The sequence below is a fragment of the Pristis pectinata genome, chromosome 2, assembly GCF_009764475.1.
Source record: "Pristis pectinata isolate sPriPec2 chromosome 2, sPriPec2.1.pri, whole genome shotgun sequence".
Taxonomy (NCBI): Eukaryota; Metazoa; Chordata; class Chondrichthyes; order Rhinopristiformes; family Pristidae; genus Pristis; species Pristis pectinata.
The window spans coordinates 110,718,854-110,746,852 of record NC_067406.1 but is presented as its reverse complement, the minus strand read 5'-3'; the positions used below and the strand labels follow the sequence as shown (position 1 = coordinate 110,746,852).

Genomic DNA, 27,999 nt, shown 5'->3' with positions numbered 1-27,999 from the left:
ATTTCTGAGCTGGTGTTTCTTTAATCATTTAAGTTACAGAGGTAAACATGAGAAAATGTCTTTAATTTCTATTAGCTTGCATTGGGACTGGTAAGTTTTGTTGAACTGTTATCTCTGTTGAAATATTTATGATGTACAGGAAATGCTGAGGAGTTTGATTCTATAAAATACAGCCCTTGCTCCAAGCAATTAAGGAAATGCTGCTGCTCCTCACAGCTGGCCTCTGGTTTTATTAAACTCTACCTGCAGCAGTAAGATGATACCTGGATGGGATCCAATTTATTGGGTTTGTGCTACTTAACCCTTCTGTCTCTGAAATGAAGTTTTCAGAGTGCAGTATCACCCTTTAGAATCTCCTCATAGAAGTCACAGTTCCATGTGTTTACTTCCAATGGGCATTATCCATCATAAGGACTGCTTCAGTGGCTGTGCTTATTGATTAATGGATTGACTCTTGTCTCGCTTTCACCCTATACACCTAGGATATCAGAAGGGATTATGTAAGAAGCCTATGGAGTTCTGTTGAATTTAATCACTAATTTGCACCCAACTTCTCTTTGTCCACTTACAGTGACAACAAGGCAGGCAACTTTTGCCCTGGCTTCAGTCTTGTAACCCCCTTTCCTCATATTAATATCTTAAATGCAAGTGTCATCACTCAAGGAAGCAAGTTTCTGTACCGAAGAGAAGTAGCATCCTTGGTGTTTAATGAACCATGTAAGGAGGCCCATTTTCTGGAAAGATGCAGCCCTTTTTCTTCCATTTGTAATATTTCAGTGAGAATGACATGGATTCCCATGCATGGCTATTCCCTTCACTTCAATTAGCAGTTGGCTCTTCATTATTTTGCTTTCCTTCCCTTGTAACTTCCATCATGTCACCTTGCTTCTTCCACGTAGTATCACTTGCACAGTGGTCTTCTTGGTTCATCAAAAGCTTCAAGGTTAAACTTAAATAAAAAAACAAAATTAGAACTTCAGAAAACCCACCTGCTTGTTTTCAAGTACAGATGAGTATTCCTGACGCTAAGCTTTTATATCACTTATGATGTACTACTTGATAGAAGGCAGCAGATTGTCCAAAGCAATGCCCATAAAAAGCTGGAGTTAGTTAACTTCTGCAGTGCCTAATACTCCAAAGTGTCCAGAGAGGCCATAAGATTCGGGTAACATGTTTGTGTCTCTGCAGTTGGACTCTTAAATATTTATCTACTTTTCTGTTTAAAATATGCAGTGGGTTCTGTCACAAACTATTCATCACTCAGATAATCCTTTTTAACTAAGGATTTTTTTTTCTAAATCCCTTTACTCCCTTAGTGACAATTTTAAATTGTTGAGCCCTATTCAATGAATCCTCAAACAAAGCAAATGATCTTTCTCTGTTCACTCCATCAAAACTGTCTATAATTTTACAAACCTTGTATCTGCTTAACCACCTTGGTACTATTGTAGAGTTTTCAGTTCCTAGCATCATTCTGGGCTATTGACATTGCACATTCTCACTGATTACACTGATTAACAACCTTAATGTAACTGGAGCTCAGAAGTCCTGTGATCTAACCAACATTTTGTTTCAATCCAACTTTCCTCCTTCCTCCATGCCCCAAACTCCCACCCATGCATTCATCATCCAGGCCTTTGGGAGCAAGCTATTGCTTCCACTAAGTCCATTCCTATCATATCAATGTCTTTGTTTTTCACAAGTAAAATTAGAAATAGAATGAGGTGAAACTAACCTATACCTTATGGTTGTCTCTTTCCCCTTTTCCCAACTGAGACCAAGCCAGTTTTTTTTCCTGAGGAACCACATTGTTTAGGGTGGGGAATGTGCTGCTGAGGTGTTGGTGAGAGGGAAAATGATGAGTGTAATATCAAGTTTTGAAGTCATGTGTTGATCCACTTTGTGACTGCTTGACCTTCAGCTCACATGTGAAACACACTTGTGAATAACGAATTGTTGTGAATTCTAGTTGAGAGAAGAGGGCTCAAAGCTGGGGAGGATTGATATACGGAATCGTAGTCCAGTAGATTTAATGATAGAAGGAAAGATAGAAGAATATCAAAGTAAATGTACATTAAATGAAGTTTCATCAGTATCACTGTCATGGGAAATAAATGAAAAGAGAGAAATTTAAGTATGGTCACTAAGATTGTCCTCATTATTAACAATTTAGAAACTAAACAGAGGAAGGCAGGGGAGAAAGAAATTTAAATGAAATCTGCTAAGGATGAATGTATCTTTATCCATTCTCATTGTAAACAGCCAAAAGCAGGTCAATAATCCTGGTTCCCAGTGCTATCTAGCTCTGTCTCCAAATACTTCCCAGTGCTGTCTGAGGCATACAAAAATAGATTTTCAATTTTTCTGTTAATTATTTAATTCAAAATTTTCCAGAATCCAGTAGAAGGAAAAGCTTTGTCTGTGCTTGTTTTGTGCATGACATGCATTCCTTCATGTGCAACAGCTTGGTCTCTCATCGCAATACTATATTGCAGCAGTGGGCCATGAATGTGTTGGCCTGCTGCGGCTTGCCAGCTAGAGTTCTTCTAAGTTGCCTTTCAGAATTCCTTCTGAGGTGAAATGGTTAGTGCTCCATCTTGTGGGCACTTGGAGCTGGCAAGGGAGGTTTCATTACAAATGTGCCGGAGTTCAAACTAAGCATCATATTTCTCCATTATTCTTTTGCAAAAGCAACTATGTTCCTTGATATTCACCTTATTTAATCTTCGTTTCACCTATATTTATAGGATGCTAAGCAGTTTTATATGCTAATTGGAAACTGCAGATATAAATAACAGGTTACTGGTGAATGGCACACAAGTGCATTTTGTTCAAACTCCTCTCTAACTTTCTGTATGTTTTAGATTAAATTAACTTTTTCAAATCAAATATATCTCATAATGTAATTGAAAATTTCAGAAACCACAATGGATTGTATTAAAAAGGCATACTGTACAAAAATAAAATGAGGAGGTAAAACAAAAAAAACTTACCAGGATAACATAAGGAGCAGATTTTTATTTTTACATATATTTCTTTTCTTCAGACATAGTGCCCTTCTTCAGAACCTTAGGCCACTTACACAAGGTTCTCAAAAGGGAACCTGGAGCAGAGTTCAAGGAAAAAGAGCTAAGAAGGCAGTGAATGCCAATTCTGGTAAGGAAAGCTTAGATATCTGCTGATTGCACTGGAAGAATAGATGCATGATACAGGAATTGGCAGTAAAAACATTACTGAGATCCATTTGTTCTAAATGAAGTTTATGAGCTTGTTAAATACATGTAGAGGATATTCTTTTCCTGTGGCATTCAAATATAGGTCTTCATGGATGATACGTCATTCAAAGGTGGTATCAGAAATTACAAGTGTACTGTGAAGACTTTTTGGCAGTAATTGATTTTCCTGCATGTGCTCTGAGTCAGAAATAAACTAACCTAGATCAACTGGGAAAATGGGCAAGGGAATGGCTGACAAAATTTAGCTCAGACCAGTGGAAAGTGATGCATTTTGGTAAATTAAACCAGGCCAGGATATACACAGTGAATGACGGGGCCCTGGAAGGTGTTATTATGTACATACTGAATACATATAAATAGATCCTTGAAAGGGGTGACACAGGTAGACAGAATGGTGGAGAAGGTATACGGTATGCCTGCCTTCATTGGCTGAAGCATTGGGTATAGGAGTTGGGTTGCCATGTTACAGTTGTACAAATTGTTGGCTAGGCCGTACTTGGAGTATTGTGTGCAGTTCTGATCGCCATGCTGGAGGAAGGATGGGATTAAGCCAGAGAGGATGCAGAAGAGATTCACAGGAATGCTCCCTGGACTGAGGGCTTGAATTTATAAGGGAGAGATTGGATAGGCTGGGATTATCTTTCATGTCTGAGTGGTGACCTCATAGAGGTTTGTAAAATTATGAGGGGCATAGATAGGGTGGGTCGTTGGTCTTTTTCCCAGAGCAGGGGAGTCCAAAGTGTTTAAGGCGAGAGGGGAAAGATTTAAAGAGAATTTGAGAGTTTTCGCACAGAGGATGGTGGGTATATGGAATGAGCTGCCAGAGGAGGTGATAGAGGCAAGTACAATTACAATGTTTTAAAGACATTTGGACAGATACATGGATAGGAAAAGTTTAAAGGGATATGGGCTCAATGCAGGCAAATGGGATTTGCATAAATGGGCATGGATGAGTTGGGCTGAAGGGTCTGTTTCTGTGCTGTATAACTCTGAATTTATGAATCTAATATTTAAAGAATAACACATATTTGACAGAAGTTGACTTCAGGGGAGTGAAGAATTCGAGCAGTTTTATAAGTAAGCCAAACCGCTTACAGTCAAACTTACCACCACGTCTGCACCAAGCAATGGCAGCCAGACAGCACAGCTCTACACTGCAGACTGCAGGTCAACAACCCAAAGTGTCATCACCTGAGTACGTAGGGCGACCTGAGGACTTCCCGCAACTCTCAAAGTGAGTATTAGACCATCACTTGTACATCCATCAGCATCTCTTAATGACAGTTCAGAAGATAATATGATGTGCTAGGAAGATTCAGTTACCTAGATCTTGGAACGAGGCATTGCACTTTTCATAGATTGCATGTTGTATCTTGGAAATATTACAACTTGTGTCTGGATGTACTGCATCTTCTATACCTCTGAATCTGAAAACTGAGTGGGAGAATATTTCAATAGTCTTTGCTCACCCTGCACTGCAAGTACTGTATGAACTGAACTGAACATTTCTGCAGCTAACAACTTAATCGCACTCATCCCATTCAACCTAGAGCATGCTTTTACCTTGATTATTATCACTTGCACTGCCCTATCTCCACTCCCTTGTCTGAAGAATATAAGCTTAAAAGTTTATGGCAGATGGCTCGTTCAGTACTGGGTCTTACAATGTACAATAATGTACAATCATGTTCTGCTCTCCCCTGACAAGATATGTCACTATTTCAGGATCCTTGCTTCTCTTCACTACAAGCTGTCCTTGTATTCTTCTCCCCTGCTGCCTGCACCACCCAATAACAAGTGTGTGGACCTAATGGATTTCTTCAACAGGAAGGTTGAGACCACCATTTCCCCTCTCCCAGCCTGTAACTTGCAGCTTTAGTTTCTCCCTTCATGTCCTCTCTGAGCACATGTTTTCCATCACACCTATGGTTTCTCTTACTGCTGCTACACCATTGTATCTGAAATCTCCCACAGTCTATCCATGGTCCCTCCCGTTTCTCATCTACATATTGCCCCTCAGCAACATCAAATAAAAGCACATTGTTTCCACATGTATACTGACAAGACCCAGTAACCCTGTTACGCTGCTTGTCCTGGATGAGTAGAAACTTTCTCTCACTAAATACTGGGAACACTGACACCTTGACACAATCTCAGTTCTCTAGTCACTGACCACATTCCAATCCCAGGTCAACTATCTGAAACAACCTTGATGTTCTTTTTCACCTTGGGATGAGCCATGTCCACTTCATCATTGAGACCATCTGCTTTCACCTTGGTAACTCTCCCTATGTAAGCCACTGCCTCAGCACATTAGATGCTGAAACCAGTATCCTTCTCATAATACTTAGAAGCTTGACTATTCCAGTCTCCTCCCATCTTCTACCCTTCATAAACCTGAGATCATCCAAACCCTGCTGCCTAAATCCAGGTGCTTCAAGTCCCTTCCCTCTTCATTCCCATGCTTTCTGACCTACATTGGTTCCAGTTTATGCAGGACTGCAGTTTCAAAATTCTGACCTGAGTCTTCAAATCGCTACATGATCTTGTCATTCCCCAACTTGGTCATCTCCAGCACTACAAGTTTACCCAGTTCCCCTCCCCAAAGCTCTGAATTCCTCTTTAATTCTGGCCCCTCAGTCATCATTTAGTCACCCAAGCCTAATTTGGAATTCCCACCTTAAAACCTGTCTCTCTTCTTTATAAGGTTCTGTAAAGTGACAATCTTTCGATTGCTTTCCTTAGTAAATCCCTACTTGGGTTGGTCAACTTTGTTTGCTTGTGACCTTGCCTTTTGCTTGCTTTATGATGGTAATGCTATTACATTATCACAAGTGGTTTTCCATTTACTCATTTGATAATGTGAATCAATTTATCTTAAGTATTGAGTGAATAATGACCATGTTATATGAACAAAAGTTAAAGCCAGATATATTAATTCAGAAAGTGAAAATGGAAAAAACTGCAGAAGCTGGAAATGTAAAACAGACCTTTTGTTCTGGCGAAGGGTCTCCAATCGGAAACATTGACTCTGCTTCTCTTCTCACAGATGTGGCCTGATCTGCTGAGTATTTCCAGCTTTTTCCTTTTTTGATATTAATTCAGAATTTTTGAATTCCTTTGATTCTGAAAAGTCAAAGGGTAAACCAGGCAGTAGCAACACCAACTTATTGAACTTTCCCTAGGGCATTATACAGTATATTTGATTGAAAATAATTTAAGTAAGGAGAACATTTTGGTGTATCCACCAAAGGTGGGTCACATTATGTTCATCCTTTCATGTGATGTGCGTTGTGTACATTTCATTGTGATCTGGGGAAAAAAGGGATTGTGTGTTTTACATGATCTTTGAGGTCTTGTTTTATTGCAATGTCATTTGTAGAAAGACTATGCGAAACCTAGAATCTGATCAGACAAATGCAGAATGTACAGACGTAAATCCTTCAGTAAAGTCTGAATCGGGGAAGAATGAGGTTCAAGTACCAACCAATATTCACCTGCGAGTTGAGAAATCTCTGGCTACTTTTGATGTGAGTATGATGCAAATTTTATTGTTATGATTTCAGGGAAACTTCTGTACACACAAAAAAGCAGTGCAAATGGAGAGACTGAACTTCCAAGCTTGAGGAGAAAACATTTAGAGATATTCAAGTTCAGGAAAGAATTGTGGTTCCAGGTCTGCAGCTAGTGGTGAAGGTGACACACCACCACTTAAGGGTTATTAGAGGTAGAAGTGAAATACTGATCTTGCAGGCAATGCTCACATCTTGAGCATGAATTTTAAATTAAGTAATTTGCATTGATGATTTATGATGAGTAACTATAAAGCATATTGGAAAAACAATTGGGGAAAAAAAAACACTTCAGTTTAATGGTACCAAATAATGCTATATTGTTAAATTAATATTAATATAGCTACAGTGAAAACTGTGCATAGTTAGATGGGATATAGCATTGAATGGGAGATAGAAAATGTGCATCAGCAACCAAAGGAGAAATCAATCAAATGCTAATTATTAAAACTGGAAAATATGAAGTGATTCTATCACAGAATTGCATTGATATAAAGACTCTTGGGAAGATTGAACTTTGTAACAAAACACTATAGCAAACCACTGGGCTAGATCTTGTTTCCCCCATGCGTACCGAGGATGCAGAAGGGGTCATCTCACTGGCCTTTTGAACCCTGGAGTTGGGTGGCAAGATCTGAACTATGACTACGCTATGGGCAGCTTATTGAAGAGGTCCTACCTGGAAATACTCCTGACAATTTTTTTTAGAACATGATTGGGGTGGAGCTTTGCCTTTTTGTCAAGGCTGTCACAGAATTTAGAAGCTTTTGGGTGTTTTTGATACTCAGAGACATTTTCTGCAATATTAATAGCTTCCAAATAATTAAAAAAATAAATTGGAAGTTGATTAGCAACTAAAAACATCCAGAATTATTCAGAAATAATGGGGAAAATAATTAAAGCAAAATAATGTTTGTTTAGGAAAAATGCCTTCCCCTTGTCTCTTAATCTGTGGGCCCAGAATCTCTATTGAAATCAGTGGGGTTTCAGAGCCTATGACAGGTCATTGTGTAAGATAAGAATAGTGAGTCCACCAGTAAGACTCTTGTTGGATTCCGTGAAGAATACTGCAATTGAGTATAGTAACCGATTCAGACCCCAGAACTGCCAAGAAGTTCTGGACTTGCACAATGTAAATGCAAGTCGAAGACTTGCTTTAGTTTGGTTGAATACCATCCATGACTTGGTGGCTTGTACCTTCCTGATATTTCACCCATGTTGCAGACATTCACAAGAAGTAAAATTGCATGAATTTTAATTTTTAAAAAGTCATCATTTTTAAAATTTGTTCTGAAGAAACCTCTGGAGAAGGCCCCTCACACCAGAACCGAACCGATAGATCCAGACCTTCAATTGGATCTGCAGACACCACATCCTTCTCCTTCCTCGGCATCATCAGTGACTCCACCTGTGGTTCCAGTACATTTGCCGAGTCAATCAGCCGGTAGTATGTTAAATCGTATTTGCAATCCTAGAGATCTGTTAATGTATTTCACATATTGTGAATGAATAGATTTTCCAACAAAAGTTGCAAGGCTGGGAGAGCAATTAAAATTGCAGCTTACAAAATAAGAATGTTAGAAAACCATCCAACCTTAAATTTAACCTCCTTTCATCTATCATTATACAAGCAGTCCCCAGGTTACGAGAGGTTTCCGTTTCTGAGAACTGTTCATAACCCGAACTGTTTATAAGTCAGAAATGAACAAGGTGTGTGGGAGATGATTGCAGAAACGGCTGTGACAGAGAGTGCGTAGACACGGGAAGATTGGCTGCTAGGCGGCCTCGCTGACTCGGTGAGTGAGCAAGTGAGTCTGCTCAATTCTCCCAACTCTGCATGGCTTGACCCAGACCCTGATTGTTGCAGGTCAGGGGAAGGAGGGGGTGGAGAGAGAAGGCATGTGGAAATGCCCCGTTAACACAAGGTAGAAGCAGCAGCAAGCAAATTCATCAGCATCCATTTCTCCTTTCTCCCAGATGCTCGTTCATGTGCCCGGAGTGTCCCTAAGTCAGGTGTTTGTAACCTGGGGAGGACTCGTATAATATATATTGTATATAAAAGTATTGTTCTTAAAAGGATCTGTCATTTACTTTAGAGCTATTTTAGATATATTTTGTGGGTTAGAGTACTTAGTTGCATTGTATTGCAAAAGTTGGAATATTCTAAATGTGTTGAGATTTAATAACTTGAGTAACTTGTCTATAGCAAACTTAATCAGTGATTTTAATAACAAAGTAGGACTATTGTAATAATGTGCCATTTTTCTCTAATTTTTAAAGTTTGGTAGTGCAGTGCAGGAAGTCAGGGTTACGAACGTCCGTACTTATGAACCGACCTCCGTCGGTTCCCATTCTCATTTCTGCCTGAAAAAAATCGTATCTGACGGCCTTTGTGTATAATTGCATGTTATTTTTGGCATGGGGTCTTCATTTATTTTTGTTCGCCAGGGCACCTTCAAGTGCCGAGGATGCGGTGGAAGGAGCAAAGAACGCTCAATGTCATCTGAAGTGAAAACCCATGCAGTCTATACTGTGAATGGAATCGGCGTTTTTGTTTTAATTCCATTAGACACCACGCACCCTGCAAATGTAAATGCAGTGCGGGAGGTTTAATCAGCCCACTTGACAATTAGATTATCTTCAAATTGCCATTGGATAATGTGCTAAAAGCTTTGGCAGTGAGTGTAACTCCGGGCTGAGAGTTATTCGCACATTGAGGCCTCTCGCGTCCTTTGATAAAGTAAAGAAATGCTAATAACTGCTTCACGTTCGGTTAACATTACCCGTGACCCACTGAACCTTAACTCGCCGCATCCCACACGGAATAAAAAAGAAACGTAACGAAAACCATTGAAATGGGTCCGTTTAACTTGAATAAATAACAATTATAAATACTGTACTGTAGTTACATTTACTATTATTACTGTATTATTATATTTATGATGTTTTAGGTAAAATATATACTATATACTAATAAAAACATTTGACTAATTGACGCTAGATGTGAACTGTATGTAACTGTTCCGACTTGCATACAAATTCAACTTACGAACACTCAAAAACGGAACTCGTTCGTAATCCGGGGACTTCCTGTATTGCTAATGGTTTCTTATCCATCTCATTGAGCCAAATGCTCAGCTATTTATCAATGAATTCTTGTCACTTGGAACTAAGTGAAGTGTGTGTTATGGATCACAGCAGCTCTGATTTGACTGAGAGGCTCATTTATTTAAAAAAATAATGAAAATGGCTTCTTTTGTTTGGCAGAGAATTCATCACAGACAATCATTCCCTCTGTAACTTCATCTGCAGTGACTCCCAATCCAGCTGTATCACAGGCTCCAATGACCTCCGTCCTGATGAACCCACTTTGTGCTCCTTTCCCTGGAGCTAATCTGCCACGGATGCCGACAGCTCAGATTCCCAGCACTTATGATCTATTATACCCTGGATTTGCTATGAATGAAAGGGGCGAGTACCTCACTAGTGCACCTGTGTATTCATATAACAAAAGTGGAGCAGACCTTCCAGATGGTAAAGCTATGTTTTTAAATACAGTACCAGATATTTTTAACTTTCAATATTACTGTGAATTCTTTTCCAGTACGTGTCATCTAATGAGCAAGAGTTTCAAAGTGCAGTGTATTGAAATTAAAAGTAAAAATGCAGTAGATGCTGGAAATGCATATCTGGTCAGTCAGTGTCTGAATGGAAGAGTTTTCATAATCGCATGCACTTGGAAGTCAACAATAAGCTTTGCTGCAATTATGCAGGGCTTTGTCAAGCACGTGCCAGGATACAGTTCTTGTTTGCATACTTAGGTGGTCTAATGAGGGTTCATTTGAATGATTTAAAGGCTGAAAGCAAGATTTAGTGGAATGGGCCTATGTTCTCTAGAGCTTACACAGTTTAAGTAGGAGCAAAAATAAACCATCTAGTATATTACAACCATTCAGTAAGATCTGTGCTGATCCTTGACCACAACTCTGCTTTCCTACCAATCTTTGCATCCTCTAATTCTGTTTTTTGATTTTGCCCTTGAACATATTTAATATCAAAGCATTCACAGTACTCTGGAGTAGAGATTTTTAATGATTCACACCCCCCACCCCACAATCCCAAGTGTAGAAATTTCACCTAATCTCCATCCTCAGTAGTTTTACCCTTGTCCTACAGTTCCAAACTTTCCAGACTGAAAAAAATGGCTCCTCAGCATCCATCTTCTCAATTGTTCAGAATCTCAAATATTTCAACATTTACTCTTGTTTTCTGAACTTCAAACAGTTGTAAGCCAGGGGCTGGTCCAAACAGGTCCATTTACATTTGGTACCTCCCAATCTACAGGGACTGATTTTATTTAAAGTTTTGTTTTTCAAACTTTGCATCTAAATTAATTAATCCTGATCATCAGACTCTGAAACCATTTAGAAAGGCTTTTGACAGCAGGAAACTTTTTGTTACTGTGTTTTATTTTACAAAGCGCTGGAAGTGTCAGAATTGCTTTCTTAAATATTTCTCGCTGATTTACTTTTTCTACCCCCCCCCCCCCCCCCCCCCCCAAATTATTGGTCACGTTTCTTAAAATACACCCAGTCCTCCTCGACTTACTACCCTTAGCAACATTGTAAGCCTCTTCTATCACTGTTCCCATATACTATATATTTTTCAATGAAATATAGATTTATGAAATACTTCTTTAAATATTTGTCATTATTTACCTACTGGCAAATCTCACTTCCTTCCTTGCCTTAAAGCCAATTACAAAGATGTTAAAGTTTAAACTTCTGGTTTCTAATGGAATTTTGTCACTCTGCTGTAGTTTGATCTCAAGAACTTGTTAAATTTAATAAAATATGCAGAATGTATTAAATTTGATGGTCATTTCCACTTAAGGAAAAAATACGTTTTGTTTTATTCTTTCTTCATATAGATAAAAGCATTCTACGTTTTTTCTACAACCTTGGTGTTAAGGTAAGCCAGTTTATTGTGACTCTACTGCCATTCACAGTAAGAAAATATTACTAGCAACAGAAACCATGTTTGCTCTACTGCCTTTCATTACGTGTGACTTTGTGGATTAACCTTAGTTCCTGAATATTTAGGGTTTTCTTTTTAAAACTACAGTTGTTTTACATTTTGTGACCATTGTAGTCCTCTGCAATTTAATCACTTGCTTGAAAGGAACTGCTATCACTGCTTCTTTTATGGTCCAGTTCTTTAACATAATATTTAAGTTTGGTATTAATGTTAACCCACTGCTCATAAGTGGTCATTCTTGTGTGTGCCTTGCCATCAAGCGCAGGGAAGCTATTCATACATTGTGCTGCAAATCTGCTGTTTTGTATTGTCTGTACCCATACATCTACTAGTAAATTTAATTGGATAGTAATGAGCAGCAGGACCTTGGATAACTACGTCCTTGTATGCCTTGGGGAATGAGGAAATACTTTGGCTAATTAGTCTCTCTCACACGATATTAGTTCCATGATGATAGCTTGCAGCATGGGAATTGCTGCACTAGAAGTCAGTGATTTAATTTATCATGTTGATGATCACACTTTCTCACATCAAACATTTTCTTTTTTAGGCTTACAGTTTTCCATGGTGGCCACCATATTCGTATCTTTATCCACTGAACCAGGCTTATTTGAAAAATTGTGGAATGTATCCTGGTTGTCCTGCTCCGATATTTCACGCAAATCCTCCGTTCCAGGCAGTGGCTGGGCATGTGCAGAATGAGAATGTTGGAGCCCCATTACACACGTCAAATCCTCAGGAAATCAATGCTGCTGGTCGGTCAAATGTCAGTGATGATAGTGGCCATTCATTATCACCACAGGCAGCTACCAGGCATCTGCCTCATGAAAACAAATCTGTTCCAGTCTCACCAAACCCTGTGCAGCCCCCTCAAAATTTTAATCCTCATTTCCCGTATCACTTTCCTAACTTGATATCGGATGGAACACCGCTCTCTGGATGGGTAGCACCTCCACCCCAGGGTTTAATTCCCCAGAATGCACACATGCACACTTTCAATTTTCATCCTATGTACATGACTGTACGAGGACATGTATATCCACAGCAAGTAAATGGTGGGACCTCAGTATGTCCAGTTGACCAGAAGGTTGGTGCACCAGATCAATGTGTGCAGATAGCTGACAACACTGAAAGTCCCAAATTAGAGGAATCGGAGAGGCACCCACTGGAATTCAGCCATGCTGGAGAAGATAGGCTCTCTCGGGTTCAATCTGCTTTTGTTAAGGATCCTCAGCTTTTTTCAGAACCTGTTGGTGGCATCAGAGACTTGTGTCCCTCTGATGTTGAGCAGCAGTCATCTCCTAGTCCCCATGAAGAGTGTGTGAAGCAACACTCAATCATTAAAAGAGAAATGGAGCCAGATAAAGCAAGCTTAATTTCTAATACAAGGCTTTCCAGTGTAGATCCGAAGAATATCGAGCCACAAAATCTTGCAGGAGATCATGCAAGTCATTCAGGAATAGATAGTCTGCACTTAGAGGTAAAATCCAAAAGTGATTTCACTTCTCAAAGCAGTGGTGAATCAAAAGTTAATAGTGTAGAGCAGTCTGTAGCAGTCACCTCTAAGAATCAGAACTCCAAGAACAATTATAAAATGTCTGGCACCTTGTGCAATAAACCTGTGCATTTTTACAAACGGACTTCAAGAGAGATGAGTGACTACACAAAAGATGATAGTCCTTCAGAAAGGAATGTACTTCGACGTACTCCATACATCCATAAGAAGGGAGAAAGAGAAATGAGTAGGAAGGATAAACAAGGCAAGCCATGGTCATCAGGAAGTACAGGTTCCTTGCATGATAGCAATATTGACAGGACCAGTGAAGCAGTCACAAAGGGAGATAGCAAGCCACCTACTAGAGACAGAATTGTACAGAGATCTGAAATGCATATAGGTCTTGGTGGGCATGAAAACTTGCAGATAAAAGTGGAAAACCAAAGATACTATATGAGTGAGAATAGACATAGTGAAGAAACTTTTGTCAACCGGAGAGATGGCGATGCAAAACAGTTTCAAAATCGAATGGTTGTGGAAGATACCAGTGGTGTACCGTATGAAGGGAAGCGCAATAGTTTTAGAAAAAACAGATATAAAGATAGTGGGAAGTCTAATACTCATATAAGAAAATGATAATGTTTTTTATAATTATTAATTTAACACTGGTGTAACTAGAAAGATTTTTGAAAGGATTTATAGAATTTTCTTTTTGAAACAATTAGCATCATGTTCAGCACAGACATCGTGGGCCAAAGGTCCTATTCCTGTGCTGTACTTTCCTATGTTCTAAATGGTCTTTGTCTACAGGGGGAGACCATTTTCCCTGTTGTGCTGTGTGACTTATGAAAACATTTTCCATTTTAGTCCCACATCCCAGCCTTTACCCTGCAAATTGGTCTTGTGTCCAACTGCTATTTGAAAATTATGCAAAATGTGTTTTCATCACTCTTTCCTTGTCTTAACCTTAAAAAAGGTACCCTCGTTCCTTTGTCACTTAATTTAAATCTGTGTCCTCTCATTACTGATCCATTTCCTGCAGAAACTGCTTCTACCGCCACTAAAATGCTCTGTAATTTTGAACACTGTACCTCTGTTAGATTTCCTTTATTGAAAGCAAGTGACCAATGGTTTTCCACAAGGCTCTGTACTGAAGACTCAACTATTACTATATAAATTCCAAGGTTGGTGATAAGTTTATAATAAGGAGAATGCATATTACAGTTACAAAACATAAAATTACAAAGATCAGGTGGCAGATGGATTTCAACCCAAGGGAGAGGTAATCTGTATTGTCTGAGAAATGGATAGTCTAAGGACTTCAAAATGATTTGGGCTTCTAGTAAAATATAACAGCAGTCACAAAAAAACATCAAATTTTAGATTTTATTTACAGCGTGGTAACAGACCCTTCTGGCCCAACGAGTCTGCGCTGCCCATTTTAAACCCAAATTAACCTACCCGTACATCTTTGGAATGTGGGATATAGATTTATAGAATGTCTGACTTTCCCAACAATAGGGCTGGAAGTGGTTTTGTCGCGGTTGTACAGTATATTCCTGGCCATATCACATTTCAGTTATTCTGTAGAGTTCTGGGTGTAAAGTCTTGGTGTGTAGCACAGGTTCACCAGTAAATTGAGGTGTTCTAAATTAAGAGATTACATTAACTATTGTATTTTGAAATGTACACGTTAGCAGGTGATTTGATGATTTAAGGTTCTAAAAAAAAATATTGATAGGTTGGACAGAGAAACTTTTTTTGCTGATTGGTAAAGGGGTTGAAAGTCAGGTAGCAGGACATTCAGATATGCATTAGAGGGGGAGATGAGTGTGGAAATGTGTAGCTATCTCCCACAAAAAGCAGTAGATGCTAACGCAATTGGTAATTAATGCTGAGCTGAGATTTTTTTTCCTTGAGAAAGGATATTGTGTGAAGCTCTACTACTCTTGTTCCTTATGTTTCCTAACCTTCTCTAAGAATATTTCCAGCTCCTCCGTTGCCACTTTATAGCTGCAAGCACTCAACATGGATATCATTCCTCTTAAATAACCTCTTCCATTGTGCTGAAATCTTTCTTAATTTGGTGCCTAGCACTGCTGATGAGGTCTAACTCAGTGATACACAAGTGTTTAGCATGCTTTCCTTGTTTCCATGTCAGTCCTTGTTACAAGTGTCTAGAGGAGTAAATGGATGAAGTAGAATCAGAATTAGTTGACTTGGGAATATTTCATTACACGTTTAAAGAAAATCAGAAGACTTAGTGGGAAAAGGTTAGTCATGCCTACAGCTGATGATTCTTTTTCCACATTCTCATGATAATGATTTTATCTTGCTTTGAGATTTATTTCGTCATCTGCAAGCTGCCAAAAGTATGAATGGACTCTTGATTTTGTTAGTATAGAAATATTTCCTTTTAATATTAGAACTTTACCCTAGTAATATAGAGGCACAAGGGTGGGAGGAATTCCATATTCAAGATAACAAATTGAACAGGTGTCAAACTAATTGAGCTATCAAAGATTTAAAACAACAGTTTGTCAAATGGCCTCTTTCTGTGCTACGATTGCAATTTTAATAGAATTTTGTCAGTATCTGTCCACTATAACTGCAACCATGATTGCTTTAGTACTGTCTTGCCATTTAGCTTTTTTCCATTCACTCCTACATCCCTGTCCACAACCTCCATGAAAATGTGAATCTGGAAATACTGGGGTGGCCTTTTTCCTTCTCAGTGGAGATTTAAAGGAAATCTACAACACTATTGTTACTCAGCTATCACTGCTGTGATGCAGCAATTGATTTGATTTCAAAACTGGGCTAATTCCACAAATAGGAACTAAGTACGGTACATTTTTATGAGGAATAAATTGCTAGTTCTGCAGGAGGCTGAGAGAAGACACCTTGAACACTTTTTCTACATTAAATAATTTAAGAGTCCAATTTAAAAAGATGGTGTATTGTTTAAGAAATTTATACTGAGTAGTAAATGTATTGAATTGTACTTGCATGCAAAGTACCACAACTATAAACAAAATATTCATTTAGTCAAGGGGTTGGTTATAATGTTAGAAGATGACAATTTAATTCTTAAGTTCTGCACTGTACATATTCAGGTGTAGGTGTAATCTCCTGTTCAGACAGATGATAACCATTGAACTGCTAAAGCAAACAATGATAAGGTAGTAAATATGTGGTGTTTGGCTTATCAAAATCTGGCAGTTATTTTTGCTTAATCCTTATGAAAATTCTGTTTTGTCTGGCAAAATAGACAACTTTGCAGGTTTTGGGGCATTTAGCAAATTATAGAATCCTCTTTTCATTGATCAGTCCTCTATATAACTATAGAAATAACTAATATTCAGTACAAGTTGCTTAGCCGTTGCCTCCTTGAGATTAACTTTCTACTTTGTATGGCTCAGTTGATTTTCTTTTTTGAAGCTAAGGTCTTATGAACTATAACCTTAAGCTCCTTCCCCTCTTGAAAGCAACACCTTGCTGCACCTCTTTTAAAAAAAAATTTTTTTTTCCTTTCTCACAATTAGAGGATTTTTGTGCCAGGATTTTACATTTTACTGTTTAAGTTTGTTTTCATTGCAGAGGTGCCATCGACTTAGACCCAGAAGGTCCCATTATAATGCACGCCTCCAAGATGACCCTGTGACTTTACTGTCATGGGGCCAAACAATTACTATTGCATTTTGCTTTTTTTTTTGCTGAAGCCCCTTTTCAGTGCTACCTTGTGCCTTTACATTGGGATGCCAAAATCTACCTCAGTTAACTTCATACTGCTTAATGTTGCATATTTCCTCAGCAACTTACTGATCACTGTCTTTACCCAACTGCTCACAAATGCTATTGTATTCCAATCGAACATGACCTCCCAGGCTTACTGACAGTTTCTGAAATACTTAAGTACATTTCTATATACATAGCTTAAATCATTAATGATAGCAGTAGTCCATTTGAAGAGACAAATGTGACATTAATTGTGTGTGATATTTAAGGCAATTAACTAAACATTTTGTTATTTAAATGGGGGCATATGTTCTTGTGAAGTATGCTTTTTTTAAAATGTGGAGAATCTCAGTGTTGAGGTTTTAAGTGTTTAGGTAGTGAGCCATTTGTTGTGAGGGTATTCATTCTCTAGCATTTTACAACCACAGCTTTAGAATCACGATTGAAAATTTCATAATAACTTTATTTTTATTATTGGCCTTCAATTTTCCCAGCATTACTGAGCTGACTATTGGTTCAGTTCAGTCTCTGTACAATTGAAGGTCTGTAAAGAAAATAAACAAAGGTATATTGAAATTTACACTAGATTGTAAAGCAACCACTTGAAGTACAGACACCTGTCCAGCCTGCATACTTTAAGCATGGAATCATAGAAATTTACAACACTGGTTTGGAGCATTATGTACTTGCTGTCCTGCCCTATGATCTCTAAATTATAATCAAAGTATTAGCAGCACAAAAAAGCCATTTGGACAATTGTATATGCATCTTCTGAGAAAATATTTGCAGCTGTGGCATCATCCTATAAATACTGTCATGCCCAATTTGTATGCATTTGATTTTCATATCTTTTAAGTAACTGTACCTTGATTAAGGCTATTCTAAATATGACTAAAATTTTCCTTTTTGTATTTTTAATTAGTTCTATATTAACTATAGGAGAACACTACAATGAACATTCTATTTTAATAAAAGTTAACTATTAATATGGCAACTTTGTAAAATCTTTGCAGGGATAATATTGCACTGGCACTACTTAAACATCATTGTGAAAATATTTACAGTGTATTGATGAGAGACTCTGTTTAAGATAACTGTTACACTTATTGTGGGAACATGTCCAAATTAGATATTTTCACTTATGGACACAACAGCACAGACTTGTGGACAGACTATATTAATGATATATTTCAGTAGGTGATTAGTTATCAACAAGAATGCTGACAGATACTTGTAATAAATGTTGTTTGATCCATTTATTATTTGTTGGACTGTTTTCATTTGGAAATATGGTGTTAACTGCATTATGCATAACCATGTTACATGTTTTACTGTGTAAGGCAAAAGGGAATGTAATGTAATCCAGAATGGACTTTTATTTTGCAAATTTCAAACCATATTTTGTATGTTTTTATGTGTAGTTCCTATTGATTATGGAAATTTGCTTCATTTTGTACTCCATGATGCTTGAAGAATTTGAAATGGGTGCCTTGCATTAATAAAATAACTGCCTTGGAATGCAATACCTGTTGTTTAAATTTTATAAGACAATAGATTAAAGCAAGTAAAAGAGAGAACACAGTAGTTAAACACAGACTGACTTGCCCTACTGCCAGTGTCTATTGGCATTATTTTGGAAATAGAGTCTGCTTCCACATTACAAACACCTGACTTATGGACACCCATACATCTGAATAAGTTCCCATATTATTAAATTCAGAAGTCCAATATACATGCATTTGTTTGTACCTGATAACAGCTACACCATTTTCCTTTCTCCACTATTAGTACTTGGTTTTTATCAGTCTTTGTGTCCTTTTGATGTTATTCATCACAATACTGTGGAGTGAATAATTGTGTCTTTTCTGATTTGTGGACAAAATTGTCTTGTGGACATCTGTAAAAATGGAACCTGCTGGTTACCTGGGGACAGTCCATATGTTTTAACAACTGTAGACCTTGCTATTATCAGAAGAAAACAACTACAATAGAATTTTGTATATGTGATTTGAGGTCATCAATGAACAAATGTTCTGTTGTCACAGCAGTCACCTGCATCTGCTAGGATTCTTGTTTATTACATTCTGACTTTTGGTTTCATTTGCTTACTGATTTCATATCTGTGACTTGTTTACCTGTGCATCAAAGAATTGCAGTTGTAACATAAAACACTACAGCACTTTGGCCCACAATGTTGTGCTGACATTTTATCCTGCTCTAAGATCTATCTAACCCTTCCCTCTCACATAGCCCTGTATTTTTCTTTAATTCATGTGTCTGTCTAAGAGTCTCTTAAATGTCCCTAATGTATCTGCCCCCACAACCTCTCCCAGCAGTGCGTTACACGCACCTACCTATAGTGTAAAAAAACACATCCCCCTCATATCTTCCTCTAATCACCTTAAAATTATGTCCCCTCGTGTTAGCTATTGTCGCACTGGGAAAAAGTCTCTTACTGTCCACTCTATCTATGCCTCTTATCATCTTGTACACCCTTATCAAGTTGTCACTCATCCTCCTCCTCTCCAAAGAGAAAAGCCCTAGCTCACTCAACCTATCCTCATAAGACATGCTCTCCAATCCAGGCAACATCCTGGTAAATCTCCTTGGCACCCTCTCTAAAGCTTCCACATCCTTCCTATAATGAGGTGACCAGAACTGAACACAATAATCCAAGTGTGGTCTGACCAGAGTTCTATAGATCTGCAACATCACCTCACAGTTCTTGAACTCAATACCCTGACTAATGAAGGCCAACACTCCATACACTGCCTTAACAACCCTATTGACCTGCACAGCAACCTTGCGGGATCTAGGGACGTGGACCCCAAGATCCCTCTGTTCCTCCACACTGCTAAGAGTCCTGCTATTAACCTTGTATACTGCCTTGGAATCCAATCTCCTGAAGTGTATCACTTCACACTTATCCTGGTTGAACTCCATCTGCCACTTCTCAGCCAGGTCTGTGTTCTATCAATATCCTGTTGTGGATAGTATAGAAGGTTGCTGTAGATTACACCACCACCAGCCTTAGTATCATCAGCAAACTTGCATGAAAAATAAGCAGTAGATCTAGTAACCTTTTCTACATTGCATATCTTGATGAGAACGCAAGTTTGAGAATCTTTATTTAGAGGACCTTTTTGCTGGTTCAAGTATACAGGCTGGGTGAGCTTCCATTCAGATTCTGTGGATCTTCCATGTCTTGCATTTACATTCAATGCATGCACAAAATAGAGGAGTGAACTAAACTATTTATGTTGCCCATAAGCCTATCCTGCAATCATTTAGTGCATTATTTCTTGTAGCAGCTTTTGCAATGACAATCATGCAAGGTAACTTATTTCTCCTGATTTTTTTTTGGATTTAACTGAATACCCATGAATTTTCACACTCCTAGCAATGGAAACCAACATCTCTATCCTATCAAATCTCAAAAAAAAACACAAGTTACTTAAGAAAAAGAACCATCTGTAATGTTTCCTGATAGGCATAACATCTCAACTAGGGATTTTTTTTAATACTTTCACCATGCCTTAACTTTTTCTGAATAGCAGGTGTTGTCCAGTCTAACCAGGATTTTGATAACATATAACTTTTCAATTAAGTTCTTTAGAAATGAACCCCAATGCTTTGTTTGCTTTTTAATATTCTTACCTTGTTAATATGCAGATTGTATACTTGTACCCTGATAATTTTGATCAAGCTGCACCACCCTATATTAATGCAAGTTATAAGTTGCCAATTCCACACCCATTTTACAAATATTTCTTGAAGTTTGCCAATTTCCTCAGAAACCTTAAGTGTGAATGACTGGATACAGCCACGTTCATTCTAAAGGACAACAAAACTTCAGTGTTAGAGGCCGCCTGGTTCTTTACCACATGGCTTTGTTTGATAACAAAGAACTTTTCCCCAAAGAATTTGCTCCTGCAGATCAAATTAATGTTTTAAGGCACCAGCTCCATTTTAGCACGTTTTAAATTTACCTTCACCTTGTGGTTTTATTGTATGGCTTACAGCACATCATTGCACAGAATTTTAAATTTTAGATGAATTCCCCGATCAGTTAATTTGTTCTGGAGAAGATTCAGGAAACTGGATAATGCTTAATAGCTTACTAATAAGTATATCAGAGACTTGTGCTCTACAGTTTTGCTACTCAGGGCCTTAAGTTTGCCATGTGAGGGGGAGCAGTAGTGTAGTGAATGAGACTGTTTATTAACTATAGCCAGAAAAAGTTAACACATTACATACAACAGAAATAAAAACTCATTGGAGCTTGTGATTCCCCCTTCAAATGTAAAAGTAAACTCTTCATTTCAACAATGAGTCTGTACAAAAACTCATATAGTCCTTATGCTAATTTACTAACAGGAAAATAAAGCCAACACTTCAATGATTATGAAGTAACAGGTCTGCGTTTACTGTGGAAATGTTTACATAAATCATTCTGAAACCAAAATGAATAGTCAGTTGTAGTGCAAAGCTCATGACTCTTCTATATAAATCCTAATCAAATGCCTTAAATGCTTCTTGACACATTGATGGTCACTGAACTACCATGAGTCTTCTAGGATAAAAAAAAATGGCCCTTTGGGGATACTCTTTTCCTATTATAAAAAAGTTTCATCTATAACCTTGATCTCACAGGGCTCTGGAGATTTGTTGCATTGCTGTTGAGGGAAAGCTTCCTTATCAATTTAATCTCCAACTATCCCATCCAAATTAGGAATTGCAAACTAATCCTCTGGATTAGAATAGACCCCAATGGAAGTACTCTCAACAAAACTATTAGATACCCTCTAGATATTATTCTGGATATACAGATATCCACTAGCAGTTATTTCTTCCACTTTACTATATGTCTGTTACATAGTGATTAATTCACACAGTATTAATCACATTAAGTGTAACAACCAGATGAACATACATGTACACACACAGGCCATCCCCACAGTGCTACCATTTAAATGAACCTGAACTGCCCAACAATAAAGCAGTAGTGATTTTGACATCACTATACTCCTGATCTCCCAGTCCACGATGAGGTGCTAGTGTTCACCCACTTCTGATCACAGGCAGAAATACAGCCTCATGATAATTATAATAGATCGATTCAAGCAGACTCAGAATATCTGAGGATCATAAAGAAAGGATTTCCTTCATGTAATGTATATTGCATCATTATTCAATTAGAATGACTTACCATGAGAGGAAATCTTACTTTGCAACTGCAGCTCTGTCCCTTCTGCATCGCATTCCACAAATTGCATTATACAACTTACCAAAAGGAAAAGAAAACACAAGGTGCACTACCTTCGTATTTGTAGGATTTAATATCGTTAATAGGATACTTTGAAATAAATTTATTCCTCAAAATTCAATTATTGCCAAAAGAAGCTGATGTAAAAATAAAAGCAGAATTGATGTTTCAAATACACGACAACCCCTCTGGTCACCTTTTATAGCACATGGTTGTTTTACTGTTTCTTCTGGACTCTTCTTTCCCCCTTGTACACCTCAAACTGGTGTTTCACATCATAGCCATGAATAAATATATGTAGATGTAATAAAATCACAATTATATTATCAATTAGCTACAAATATTTCAAGGGGGAAAATGAACAATTTAAAAATTAGAAAGAACTGCTCTGTAGATGTTGATTGAACAGTAAAAAGATGCAGACCGTCAGTTTTCATTCCAAACGTTTCTTGTATTGAATAGGACAAATGGATTCACCACATGTTGGTTCTCAAAAGTGAAAGTTCAGTCATCCAAGAAAAAATAATTTCCACTCTTCTTCTGCTCCACATCCTATTAACAAAAAAGTAGATTAGTCTTCCCAAACATTTTCCAAATAACACTTAAAAGGGAAAAAAAATCCTACATTCTCCACTCTAATATAACTAATTATATGAAAGATAAATCAAACCTAACTGCTGAATCTACTTTTAAAAGAACTGCAGTTACTCATCTCGCTCACATTGTGCTTCCTTTTGCTCTCTTGGGAAGGATAAGCTTAGCCTCTGTGCATTACCCCAGTCATGATTATACTTCATTGTGGGGGAACAGCAAATGTGATGGTATTCCCATCACTTAGTTGTGTTGATAAAGAAGTGCTATACTGCTAACACTGATCTGAACTGAGAAGAAAGGTAGTAGTAATGGAATATAAGACGTCCTCCTAACACAGCAAATAGAGGAAATCTCGCCTCATGATGCTAACTCTGTGCATTAGATAATATATTCAATCATTTGCTCCACTCAGTCATTTCCTGAAAATATTTAGAAGTCTTAAAAGAAAAACTTGTCCTTCATCCCTCTACATCTACACTATCAAGCAACTTGATGAATCTTACACTTTTTCTTTAGTGCTGTCGCAAGTCAAACTTTTTTAAGGAGTCTTATTCCTAAAAGGCACATTGATTTCATTCCTGTGACTGGTTAATACACATAATTTATGCTTACCTTGATAGAGTTCATTTTATTAATCCTTGGTCTATAATTGTTTGGGTCTCTTCGGAATGTGATTTCCAGCTGTGACAAGAACTTATTCATTCCAGCAAGCAGAGTCTGTGGGCTGAATTGTTTAATGCAATATTTAGCGAAGTAAATTACAGATCCAAGTTGAAGCACCCTGAATCTGAGAATAATTTTTGCATTACTTTATAGTGCAATCCTCACTCCCAAATAAAGCTAATTCCCAAATGCAAAACAGAATTAAAAATGTAAAATTATACTATTGTCTTTGAAAAAATTTTATCAATATAATGCACACAATCTATTTATTGATTTTTACGTACACTATTTTACCTTACTTGCAACACATAGATTCAGTTTCAAATATAATTTAGTGCTCAAGGTATTTGTTTGTTAATTCCCATCAGTGCTTAACATGCAAAGGAACAAAGGCCAACAGCGACAAAAAGTGAAACTTCTGTTTTAGTTATTGGCAGAGATTGCTGACTTCATGTTTTTACATGTGGAGATTAAATGTGGAGATTACAATGAACAAGTTGAACTATCTATTTTCAGTAAAGGTAACCTCATGAAAGAGGATTAAGTTAGGAAAAAGGTAATTTGGTCCACATAGCTCAATCTCTTGGACCATTTAGCGTTTGCTAAGTTGTTTTTTCTTGGCTAGTTATTCAAAATGAACTTTCACTGCATTACCCATCAGTTTGAAAAAAAATGGCAGTGTTATTGCTTGCATGGGGTAATATTTCTCTATTAGATTATTATAACTGAAAGCTGTGGAGTTATTCAAAATAACACAATTGGAACACAATTGTATTAGGAAAATGAGGTTCAATAGGCTGAAGGATATCCCAGTAGAACTCAAAACATGTCTTTCTCATTTCTACCATACTGGACTTATGAGTTCAGACTTCCCATATTTATATAAATTTGAGTCAATGTTTTGCATAGGCGAGTGAGCATAATGCAAAAAAGACATGCAGCCCTACAGTTAACAGTGGTCTAACTTCCAAAATGGATGCAAATGATCATACTCCCAAGGAAATAAAACTTACGGATTAGCTGTTGTACTTTTAGATGGTACTCCATCAAACACTATCACACGGTCAGCCAAATAGGTGGCCATTATAAAGTCATGTTCCACAACAAAGGCAGTCTTCTTGGCATGGAGAATGAAGCTAAAGAAAAATCGCAGAGAGAGCAGTTGTCACTAAACCAGCAAACAAATTTCCGCAATGGCATTGCAGGCCATTTTGGCCCTTTGAGTCCATGATGGCTCTCAACCATCCCATTCTCCTCTAGTCTTCACAGTAACCTATTCTCCTCATATTCCCATCAACTACCCCCCCCCCCCCCACCAAGATTCTACCATTCACTTCACACAAGGGGCAATTTACTGTGGCCAATTAACCTCTCAACTCACACATCCTTGGGGAGGTGGAAGATAAGTTGACAAAAAAGTACAGTCAATTCTTTCATGTGTAAGTATCTGATAATTTTATCAAGAACAAAGTTAACATAATTATAAACCCTTCTTGTAAATCCAGACATTTGATGGCTAAATCTGAAAAGCCATTCATTTAAATGGAAATTGTAGGCACAGATGTGGGTTTTGTCTTAATGATCTCACTTAGATTTAATATATTTTTAATGATTTGTAAGTGATTTTATGTTTTAAGGAACATTTAACTCAAGTAATTTTAGTATAAACTTCCTGATGTAAATACGCCTTAAGTGTCTCTGATTGACAGAGTTCTGAAAACTGTTAAGTGCCTCAATAGCTTTGGGAAAAGAAAAATCCACTCCGGGATTGCATTGTTAAAACCTGTCTGAGACATTCTTGGATGGGGCCTCTGCAGTATGCTGCCCAAGATCTAGTTACTACTGATGCCTTGTTATGTCTCGCAAAAGCCTCTGAATACAAAAACCCAGCAAGACACCACCAACATACCTCTACCACGTATAGGTGTTGCAAGAGTGTGCATGGCAATTCCAGCTAGTGGCCCCAATCCAGGATGATTCCACCATACCACACCCCCAACTGTGTACAGTTTCTTGCCATGTTTCTCCTTATTAAATGTATTTCTTTCAATCCACTCGCATTTTCCACTTTTGTGTTCAGCCAATCAGTCCATTAAGATCCTACTGCAGCTAAAATTTCTTCCTCACTGGTCATCACATTACCAATTTTGATAGCACCTGCAAACCTCTTAATTAGGATTCCCATATTTGCCTATTATTGATATTTACTATGAAAAGCCAGAGATCTAGTCTAGCAGAACCCCACTGCAAACAGCCTTCTAATCCCTAAAACATACAATCATTATTTGTTGAGCCAATTTTGGATCCAACATGCTATTTTTTTCTTGGATCTCATGGGCTTTTGGTTCTCCCAATCGGTCTGTCATTACAAAAGCTTGTCAAAAGTCTTGTAAAATTCACATACAACATCAAATGCAATACCTTCATCAACCTTCCTTGGTCCAGCAAGGGGCAATTATGCTAACAAATAAATACAGCCCTTGCTAATGGCAACTGCATTTCCTCAAGTCCATGATGTCCTTGGTAGCATCGCTAACATTATAGCAATCTCTCAATACTGCACTGAAGTATTATGCACTAAAGTTGAACTGGTTTTGAAAGTAAAACCAAATGAACTAAGATGACATTTAAATTATTCAATAATTTCTCTCCAAAAACTTACCGTTTTATTACTCTTCCAGCCATGAGACGCTGTTCAGAATCCAGGTATGCTGATGGCTCATCAATCAGGTAGACGTCAGCTGGCTTACCCAAGCAAAGAGCCAGTGCCACACGTTGCAATTCACCTCCAGACAGATTCTGAACCTGTTTGAGATATATACTAATTGTGAAAATTATTGTGAAAAATTTGTGAAATTTGTCACAAGTTATGCCCTGAACAAAATCGGATTGAGTAGATTTCAAGCAAACTTCTCTTCGTGATGGCACAACTGCATTAGATGGCACTGCAAAAGATGTTGGAAGAGAATTCACATCATTGATAATACCTCAACGTGCAACTGTGAAGTGCCTGCTTATTCCTCACATTGGGTGCAACTCACTATGATGTACCTAAAGCTGCCTCATGGGCTGTTTCACACAAGTACTGAAGCAGGTCTTAACCATTTTGTCCATTTATCTTCTTGACTGGGATAATGACCAGTAAAGCAGCACATAAAAAACATTCCTTACCCTGAAGAACAAAGATATTGAGCAATACACCCACAATCCCTAATCTTCATGATAACATAAAGGCAATAAGGAGCAAATGTTTGCTCCTGAGATGAAGCAAACAAATTCCTTTTGGATTCATAGTTACTCTAAATTTTAACCAAGTTCCTGGCAGCTTCCACAGCAGTTTTATTGTCCAAAAATTCTGGTTAATGCACACAGGAATAGTTAGGAGCAGTTTTATTTTTAAAAACCTCCCACCTCCCCACTTTTCTTCATCTCTTCTGAAAGGTCTGGTGCTTAGAAGAAGAAAGATGCCTTCAGTTTGGTTACTTCATAGAAGTATTTATTGATTATCTAAATAAGGTTATTTGCAACCATGACACACAACTGTGGATGCTGAATATCTGAAATAGAAAAATGCTGGAAATACTCAGCAAATCAGAAAATATATATGCAAAGAGAAAAACAGAGTTAATACTTCAGTCAAAGACTGTTCATCAGTGTTCACAACCGTGTTCTGTTTGACCATACACTTAGTTTCTAGTCTGTATCCCCTCTAACACAATGGCTGCTTAATGCCTATCCCTAAGGCTGCCCACTGTGGACATCAGTTCTTCTGTTACTGAAAACATCATGTTACCCCTTCCTAACTTTGACAATTACTTGGCTAAAATAGCATCATTTACTCATTTAAGTGATCTAAATATCATTCTTTGATGCAAGTTGATTTATCATTCTCTATCAGGCTGTAAGACAGCAGAGACAGGACAGTAATACCCGCCCACGATTTGAAATCACATCTTCCAAAAAGCAAGCCAAAAACTTGATGAGATAAGGCCAGATAAAATGTGTCAGGTTCTTTATTTCACAGCAAGGTGAACACAAAAGTACATTATAACTGGCCTTAATTCATATAATTTCTCTTGGTGCATTAGTGTCTCAAGCTGGTCCGCAAAGGCAGGCCACCTCATTTCAAAAGGGCATGCTTTATAACTCTTCTCCAACATCTCAGCTTCCCCCTTAATAAAGCTGATTGCATTCTGATCTCCTATCATTTGTCAGCTTCTAATTCTTAATTTCTTCCTGTTCAGATAATGGACAAATAACTTCCCATAACAGTATGCACAAGCCATTTTTGATTAATCAGATGGTTTAGAGTCTTAGCAGAAAACAGCTTTGAAACAACACTTGGCCCCATTCAACCACTTGAAGCTGTTTTGCTATTGAATTAAGTCATGAGTCATC

General features: G+C 37.8%; 2 protein-coding genes across 4 annotated transcripts in view; one reads left to right on the top strand and one right to left on the bottom strand.

Annotated features, from left to right (window-relative positions):
- Positions 1–18,588, top strand: part of otud4 (OTU deubiquitinase 4) — a 53,127-nt gene extending 34,539 nt beyond the window's left edge. Inside the window, exons 12-18 of one of the 3 annotated variants that reach the window (XM_052045991.1) lie at positions 3,047–3,156; positions 4,275–4,470; positions 6,619–6,766; positions 8,105–8,255; positions 10,076–10,342; positions 11,739–11,779; positions 12,396–18,588. In XM_052045991.1, coding sequence (XP_051901951.1) covers positions 3,047–3,156; positions 4,275–4,470; positions 6,619–6,766; positions 8,105–8,255; positions 10,076–10,342; positions 11,739–11,779; positions 12,396–13,976 — 2,494 coding nt within the window. In that variant the 3' untranslated portion in view covers positions 13,977–18,588. Of the gene's footprint in view, positions 1–3,046; positions 3,157–4,271; positions 4,471–6,618; positions 6,767–8,104; positions 8,256–10,075; positions 10,343–11,738; positions 11,780–12,395 lie in introns of all 3 variants that reach the window. The other 2 variants (XM_052045989.1, XM_052045988.1) reach the window with 2 other exon arrangements.
- A 3,809-nt stretch (positions 18,589–22,397) lies between these two features.
- The window catches only part of abce1 (ATP-binding cassette, sub-family E (OABP), member 1), a 34,246-nt gene continuing 28,644 nt past the window's right edge, over positions 22,398–27,999 (bottom strand). The window contains exons 15-18 of the mRNA XM_052037193.1: positions 26,264–26,406; positions 24,615–24,737; positions 23,551–23,662; positions 22,398–22,896 (exon numbers count right to left, since the gene is read on the bottom strand). Of these exons, the coding sequence (XP_051893153.1) occupies positions 22,849–22,896; positions 23,551–23,662; positions 24,615–24,737; positions 26,264–26,406 (426 nt within the window). The 3' untranslated portion in view covers positions 22,398–22,848. The remainder of the gene's footprint in view (positions 22,897–23,550; positions 23,663–24,614; positions 24,738–26,263; positions 26,407–27,999) is intronic.